Source organism: Capsicum annuum, chromosome 9 (genome assembly GCF_002878395.1).
Source record: "Capsicum annuum cultivar UCD-10X-F1 chromosome 9, UCD10Xv1.1, whole genome shotgun sequence".
Lineage (NCBI taxonomy): Eukaryota > Viridiplantae > Streptophyta > Magnoliopsida > Solanales > Solanaceae > Capsicum > Capsicum annuum.
The window spans coordinates 10,063,455-10,071,904 of NC_061119.1; the positions used below are offsets into that span (position 1 = coordinate 10,063,455).

At 36.7% G+C, this 8,450-nt stretch overlaps 1 protein-coding gene across 1 annotated transcript; it reads right to left on the reverse strand.

The window, feature by feature from the left end:
- Positions 1–661: 661 nt before the first annotated feature.
- Positions 662–6,867, reverse strand: LOC107843057 (cell number regulator 8). Its single transcript, XM_016687208.2, has 3 exons — positions 6,084–6,867; positions 2,415–2,617; positions 662–1,106 (listed from the first exon to the last, which is right to left on the reverse strand). Exons 1-3 carry the CDS (start codon positions 6,355–6,357, stop codon positions 873–875), a joined length of 711 nt encoding a protein of 236 aa, XP_016542694.2. The 5' UTR covers positions 6,358–6,867; the 3' UTR covers positions 662–872.
- Positions 6,868–8,450: the final 1,583 nt, after the last annotated feature.

The window sequence follows — 8,450 nt, forward strand, 5'->3', positions numbered from 1 at the left end:
CCTTAAATGATCTTATTTGCACAAATTCTTTGAAAGTTAGTTTACTGTGTTCCTTCATATTTATGTCATTTATTCTTGAAAGCACATGAATTGACAGACTGATCATAACCAGATTTAGGGACATGGGAAAGTTTAAGATATTAAAAGGTAGCGCACTAAAGCTTTCGCTATGCGTGAGTTTTGAGGAAGGGCGACCATAACAACATACGTAGTATATTTCAGGTGGAGTCTGGGGAGAATAAGCCTACATAGTTTGTACCACTACCTCAGAGGTGAGATAAAGAGGTGGTTTTCAATAGACCTCCAGCTAATATACCACTACCACTCATTCTTACTATCCTTCTACCCTAATCCGTCTCCTCCACAACTTCCTATCTAGGGTTATGTACTCGGTAAGCTAAAACTGCTCCATGCCATATATAATCATCCCCCACCAATATTTCTTCGGTCTACCTCTACCTCGACTTAATCCATCCCTAACCAACCTCTCACACCTCCGCACTGGGACATTTGCGACCCTCCGCATCACATACCCGAACCATCTCAACCTCGCTTTCCTCATTTTGATTTCCACTGAATATACAACCTTATCCATGGCAACCACTTTACCAGTTATGCCAAAACCACCCTTCTAAAAGTTTTTAAGATATTATGTTTGACATGTTAACCAAAGCAACACAAATATTATTGCAGAATCCATCTCTTTTATGCAACATAATACATTATAAACACAACACGTATAGGTCTCTTCAAGTTTTACATAAGAGGTGAAACTATTAAAAAGTCAAGTGTGTTCAGAAGCTTTAAGAAAATGGATACAAATCAAACCAAGCAGGAAATGGCTTGGACTCGGACAGCAAGATACTCATGCTTTATCGGCCCATGGTTTGCTCGTTAGGTGGGATCATAACGAGCACTTGTTGGGCGTTAAAACCAGGATGAGGAAGCCTACGACGCAGCTCACGACCTTCTTGGCAAAGAGCACAAGGGTGGCAGAAGAAATGAGTTGCAAAGTCACAAACTGACTCACATTGCTCGCGCTGCATCTCATCCTCAACAAAGCTCCCACAGCACCCACACGATCTGTTGAGTGCCTCGCAGTTCCCCTGCAGAGGATATAAATTTACATTTACAACATCTAACGAGGATAAAACTTGTAGAACTGTTACTACAACCATTAGGAGGAATAAGTTCCCTCATCTGATAGAAAATGAAATGACGCAAAACAGCAGAAGAAACAAAAGCTAGAGGATCACAGGTATGAAGAATCAAACTATCGATATATGGCCTTCTAAATACTCCTCCTGTTCCTAAACACACTATTGCACGATATTAATATCTCTCTATATTTATGACTAAGGGTAAAAGCGGAAACAAACAACTAATTATGTCTTGATTTTCTAAAATGACAAGTATTATGGAATATCTATTTTTAGTAAGATGATAGCAATGTAGGAACGGAGTACATCATTTTCATATCGCACCCTAAAATGAGCAAGTAAAAGATAACAGAAGAAAGGAAGAGAACAAAAGACGAACAATTTCTTTGTCTTACAAAAACAACCTCTCTACCTTCATGACGTTTGCCTACACACCACCCTCCCCAAACCTCGCTTGTGAGATTACAATGGGTGTGTTGTTTTTGTTTTCCCTTCTTTTTCTTTTTGATAAGTCATATAAGCAGAATAGTTTCTTCAAAGCTCTACTTCTCTTATCTATTGTACTTTTTTTGCGCTAAATTCCTTCAAATCTCTATCTTTATGCAAAGAAGTTCCAAGATTTACTGATTTAAGTATCAAGCCCCCGAGCGTAACCAAAAAAGATACATAAATCCAAATGAAAAATTACATACAGAGAACTACAATCGATTCTTAGATCACGTCACCAGTTACTTGACATGAATGAACTTTGTCGAACATGTGGCTGACTGAGTTGTTTAACAACATTTTTAGGACGACGAAAATGCCCGAAGCGTGGAGATGGAGTACGATGATTCTTTTGTACAAGAGCAAAGGTGACATTTATAAGGATGTGTGAACCACTATACCAGGATGTGTTAACCACTTTATCTTCTAAACTCTACTACAACACACACTCTTTCACAACCTTTGGTATACAGTGTGTTAAAAGTACACTTCGAAAATCCCTGAACTACTGGGTGAAGTTATTTTTACGAAAAACTTTTACAATCATACCGGAAAGTAGAGCAAATTCGACATAAGACTTTCCCAAAATTGATTTTTTTGCTTTGATGCGGAAAGTAAATACAAAAGAAGAGATATAAAGCAGAGCAATTGGAGAAGAAACACATAACATAGAAAGTAGAAATCAATTAATGGCCAGACCAACATAATATAGAATAAGCTTAAGTAAAGCATCTTCAGAAAGGTTAAAATTTTAAAAAGATAGCCTACCTCGAGATTGAACTTTCGGCGGATAGCTGTACGGCTGGGATATGTAAAGCAAGGCGCCACACAGTTCGAGCCAAAGAAGGATTGTCCAATCAAGTAGAGGCCAGTGTAAGGCAAGCAGTGATTGACAAAAGTCCCGGGAGTTGAACCAAGTCTCTCGGCATTGCTCCCGTAGAGCACACATGGGGCCACACTTCCTAGTAGACCTGCAGAGTCACGGTGGTCATCTATCAGCTCATTCCAATAAAACAGAAGCAAAGCGAGCACAGAAAGGACAAGTTTCATCAACAGAGAAAACTGTACTGCAAAAATATAGTATCAAGACACAAGAACTAATCAAAGTAGAGACAATTCAGTAAAGCACAGGTTATAACTATAGAAAGAGAATGTGTCTTGCAAAGGTAGAATCCTTTGCAGATTTGCAAATGAACGCAAAAAAATTACATTGACATGAATTATATTTTGAAGAAAGTGTTTTTCGACATCAATAACCTATAAACATGGCATAATACATGAACATGCCCTTTAACTTGCCTTCAAATCACATCTATGACCTCCAACTTTGGGCGTGCACAAGTAAGCACTCAAACTTGTATAAAGTTGAACAAGTAGACACACATGTCCTATGAGGCATAATACATGTAGGACACCATGTAGGACGAGAATTGGCCACGTAGGATGCTACAAAGGACACATGTGTCTACTTGTTCAACTTTATACAAGTTTAAGTGCCTACTTGTGCACACCCAAAGTTGGAGGTCATGGATGTGATCTGAAACCAAGTTAAAGGGCATGTTTATGTATTGTGCCAGTAAAGTATAAACATCATTCAATATATTGACTTTGATATCGGTGCAAGATGATCTGACAGGAATATCAAGATGACTTTGAACGTTAAATAGCAAAAGATTTGTGGCAAATGGACACTAAATTGGGATTTGTTGAAGAACAACAAAGACTAGAGGAAACACTATTTAAAGAATAAAGTGTTCCAGCCACTTCGACATTAGTATAGCTATTTCTTCACTTGATCAAGTCATCAGAAGAAGCAAAAACGAATTAGGAGTAGGAATTTCGGATGAGGTGAATGCGGAATTTTGGATGAGGTGAATGCATGATGCTATGGGCACTGGGTTTCCATTCTAATTTCGGACGACAAACTTCTTTGTTCTAGCCATCAAAGGAAAATAAAATTCCTAATCTACTATTATCATCGATGTACATATATTTGCTTGCTAGTTCTTTTTCTCATGAAAAATTTAGCAGCATATGAGCTCACAGTTCACATAGACTTGGTGAGACATTAAATAAACACGCCCACGGGGGACCAATGAGTTGGTTTAGCAAAGATTGAACCTTTCTAGAGATTGCAATTCAACACCCGAATTAGAATTTCTAAACCTGATCATTCATCACAAAAGGCCCCTACTGCGGGTCGGCAAGCAGACGACATACACATGGGTTGTTTCTACCCCGAATTTTGACTTAGAGGCATTCAGTCAAAATCCAGCACCCTGAAGCTTCGCATCACTGACTTTTCACCAAGCGCGAAGAACAATTGTGTGAATCAACGGTTCCTCTCATACTAGGTTGAATTACAATTGCGACATTGCCATCAATAGGGTAAAACTAACCTGTCTTACGACGGTCTAAACGCAGCTAACGTTCCCTATTGGTGGGTGAACAATCCAACACTTGGTGAATTATGCTTCACAATGATGGGAAGAGCTGACATCGAAGGATCAAAAAGCAACATCGCTATAAACTCTAGGCTGCCACAAATCAGTTATTCCTGGGGGAACTTTTCTGACACCTCTAGCTTCGAATTCCGAAGTTCTAAAGGATCGTTAGGCCACGCTTTCACAATTCATATTCATGCTATCCATATTGGACGAACATCCCTAACATTCATCTCGCATAGTCTCAACAACTCTTAGAATATGTATTACTAATAGAATTAAGATATTCATCGTCCGTGCATTTGCTCGATAGTTCTTCTCATGAAAAATAGGAGCACATGAACAAGATCACAACAAAATCATTCAATAAACACATTCACGGGGGACCAATGAGTAGATTTTAGCAAAGGAACCTTTCTAAAGATTAAAATTCAGCACCTGAATTAGAAATTTTAGACATGATCATTCATCACCGAGAGATCAATATCCCTAACATCCATCTCGCACAGTTTCAGCAACTCTTAGAATATATATTACTACCCAAACTAGGATATTCATTGACTAGCAAGATAATCGAAAGAAACTATCATCAATAGAGCAGAGTGCATAAAACTGATTCATACAGCCTGGCCAAATTAATTTGGAATTAAAGAGTAATTTATTGATTACTATCAATATATTCCAATACCAAAGTAAAACATAGCTAGAAACTTAAAAAAAAGAAGATAAAGAACAGCAAAATAGAGATATTAATCCGATGAATCAGTCAACCACACCTCAATCAAAAACTAATTTAAATCGCCAAAATTAATTAAAACCAAGTTCATTTCACGAATATCGATCCAAAATAGAGAAATTTTAATCCATCATAGCACCAGTCAACTGCACCTTAATCCTAAACTAATTTGGGCCGCAGAGATGAAGTAAAAAAGGATTAATCCATGAACTTCGATGAAAATAGAGATACTTACACCATCATAGCACATAATCCAATCAATCCATCAATCAGTCAGCTGCACCTCAATCAAAAACTAATTTGTGTCGCTGAGATTAATTAAAAACAAGATCATTTTGCATCCAAGGGTGTGGCTTAGTGATTAAATGAAGTTGGGTTGAGCCCCATGAGGTCTCAGATTCAATTTCCAACAGAGAAAAACACTAGGTAATTTCTTCTCATCTATCTGGCTCATGTTGCTAGTGGGAGGTAGCAGGTACCTTGTGAAATTAGTCGAGGTGGACACAAGCTGACCCGGACACCACGGTGTTATCACATATACACAAAAAATCATTCCACAAATTTCGATCCTAAATAGAAACATTAATTCATCCTATCACATAATCCGATCGATCGACCAATCAATCAATCAATCAATCAACGGCTAAAAACACACAGCTAAAGTATCCTAGTTCTTTGAGTTTCATACCTATAATCCGATCGATCAATCAATCAATGACTGAAAACACATACCTAAAGTATCTTGATTCTTTGAGTTTCATACCTAAACCATAAAGTGTGTGAGTTAGTTTCCTACCTGGACTATCTTATTCACTTTTCCTAATCCAATCAATCAGTCAACTGCACCTCAATCAAACATTAATTTGTGTCGCTAAGATTAATTAAAAACGATCATTCCACAAATATTGAACCTAAATAAAAACATTAATTCATCCTATCACATAATCCAATCAATCAAATCAATCAATCAACGGCTGTAAGCACACACCTAAAATGTCCTGGTTCTTTGAGTTTCACACCAAAACCATCAAGCGCGTGAGTGAGTTGGTTTCCTACATGTACTATCAACAAAATATTTATGGAAATATACCTCAATTATCCAATCAATCAATCAAATACTAATCTTGATTAAACAAGAAAACTCACAAACTTCAATCAATCAATCAATCAAATACCAATCTTGATTAAACAAAAAAACTCACAAACTTCAATCAATGAATCAAAAACTAATCTTGAATAAACAAAAAAGTAACTCACAAACTTCAATATCACTGCTGCAAAAATCATCAGTCCTTCCAAAACAAGCACAAAGTCCAGAATCCCACTGATCCCTACTACGCATAATCATCGGCTCAACCACGGGAACCCCATCAGCTGTCCACCCCATGGGAGCAGCAGGCTTCACCGGAAACGGCGGAACTGGGGTTGTTCCGGCGGCGGCGGAAGAAAGGGGTATTTTGGTCTTTTCATCATCTTTTAACTCAGGTTGTTGATTGGGTAAAAGTGGGTTCGATTCATCAGTATTGGCCATAGCTAACTATAACAGCAAAAAAAACGAAAAGGGGTTTGATAAAAGAGAAAATCTAACAAAATTTGGTTACTAAAAGGATGTTTGATGAAATCAAGAAAAGTTGGTCAAATGAAATATTTTTGGTGAACAAATTTGCTGAGTAATGTATGTATAATATATAATGCGCAAGTATAAGTATACATAAATTATACTACATCCATTTAAAAAATAATTACTTACTTTTCTTTAATTCCGATATACTCTATTCATTTAAAAAATAATTACTTATTTTTCTTTAATTCATGATACTTTAATTTTAATTTTATATTTATTTTATAATATTTAAAAGCATAAGATTAGATGATATTTTAATGCAAGTTTAACACTATAATAATATCTAAAATTTATTATATTTTCTTAAATTTTATATGAAGTCAAAATAGATTTTTATTTTTTGGAAACGGCGGGAGCAGTAGTATAATAGGGTAATCCGTGGGAATTGGTCGTTTGTTAATGTTGCTAAGTTTCCTTTACTTATTATTCACATTGTCAAACTTTTGTATATTTAAGAAAAGAAAGTTAAAATGGTCAATATCACTGTCTAATATATATATATATTTTCATATTTTACTCATTCATGTTCTTTACCTACTTAAATTATCACTGTGTGTTTATTGTTGGGTTCTGAATGAAAAATGAAGGAAAAATGGTGGAGGAAAAGAGAGACACCAAATTAGAAAGTGTATTCTTAAATTGTGAAGTTCACTAATTCTTCTACATTGGTGGGAGAAGGAAACTTTGAAGTGTTTTTAATAAGGAACACTAATTCTACATGGATAGTAAGGTAAGAACAAGGTGGTGCCTCGCGTCGTCGTCGTCGCTCGGCTTCGACTTCGTCTTTTTAGATGAATTTTATCTAATATAATAATTTTTCTCCAAGTGCGGGACGCATTTTTGACGTCATGCAAATACATACGCAATACATCACGAAGGGTTGCGACCCTTCAAGGGAAAAGACACATTGTTTCGCGCCGTAAGGTGACCTGCAGGCGCAGATGCAGCGCAGGTACGCGAATTGTGGGCGCAGATGTAGCGCAAAAGCTACTGGAATTTGCAAAACATCACCTGCAGCCGCAAATCAGGCATAAGTCCAGCACAGACTAGGAGTAGGGACGTGACTGCTACTGAATAGACGACTCTCTGCTAAACCAATGCATCCTTTCTGAAAGGACACATTAAAGGCTATAAATACCTGATATATTCCTCAGGTATAGACATGATTTTTGACAGCAAAAGCACTCTTCTTCTATACAAAAACTCTATGTGATCATTAAGCTATTGAGTGAGTTCGAAGAATCCAACAATTTGAGATACTGCTATTGTTCGGCTTGAAAGTCATTTTATCCTAGGAGAAAGATTCCACAACCTAGGGTACAGTAAGGGAAATTATTCCTTAAGGACACTTCGTGAAGTCGGGGGACTTAACTTTGAATTTCTGTTTCATCTCATTTCTGAAAAATAACACACTTCTTGGATAGATTAGTGTTAATCTTGTGTTGAAGGTGTTAATGAACTTCATAAGTGTTCTTGTTTTAGACTTGAACTTGAGTTGAAGTTGTTGTTGCCTATATACAGATTCTTGTACCCAAAAACATTGAAGATAACAATCTTAAGAAATAATTTTTCGGAATCTGTATTGCGTGTTTTCTAGAGATTAAAACTTTAAGTTTTCTACTCCGTTTGAACTTAACTAATGATTCGAAGACATAAAATCTTCATCACAAGTTGAAGATCACTCGGTTAACGATTGGAAGCAATAAAAAATTCATCGTTAAACTAGAAACAAGAGGTGTTTAAAGTTGTTGCAACTTTTTAATAAGTATTTCGATATACTAAAGGTACTGTCTTATGGTGATAGGAAAATGACTACTGATAGTCAAGTGCATGATGCTGGAATGACTATGGCGGCAACTAATATCGCCACGATGAGTCGTAATAATGCTCTGCAAGCTATGGCACCAGCGGAGAAACCCGAAAAGTTCTCGAGTATTAACTTCAAGAGATGACAACAGAAAATATTTTTCTACTTCACAACTCTTTGCCTTCAAAGGTTC

Coding starts and splice junctions, on each gene's coding strand:
- LOC107843057 (XM_016687208.2), bottom strand. CDS start 6,357: ATGGCCAATACTGATGAATCGAACCCACTTTTACCCAATCAACAACCT. Junction 2,618..6,083: donor CAGCAGTGATATTGAAGTTT/GTGAGTTACTTT, acceptor GTGACTCTGCAG/GTCTACTAGGAAGTGTGGCC. Junction 1,107..2,414: donor GCCGAAAGTTCAATCTCGAG/GTAGGCTATCTT, acceptor TATCCTCTGCAG/GGGAACTGCGAGGCACTCAA.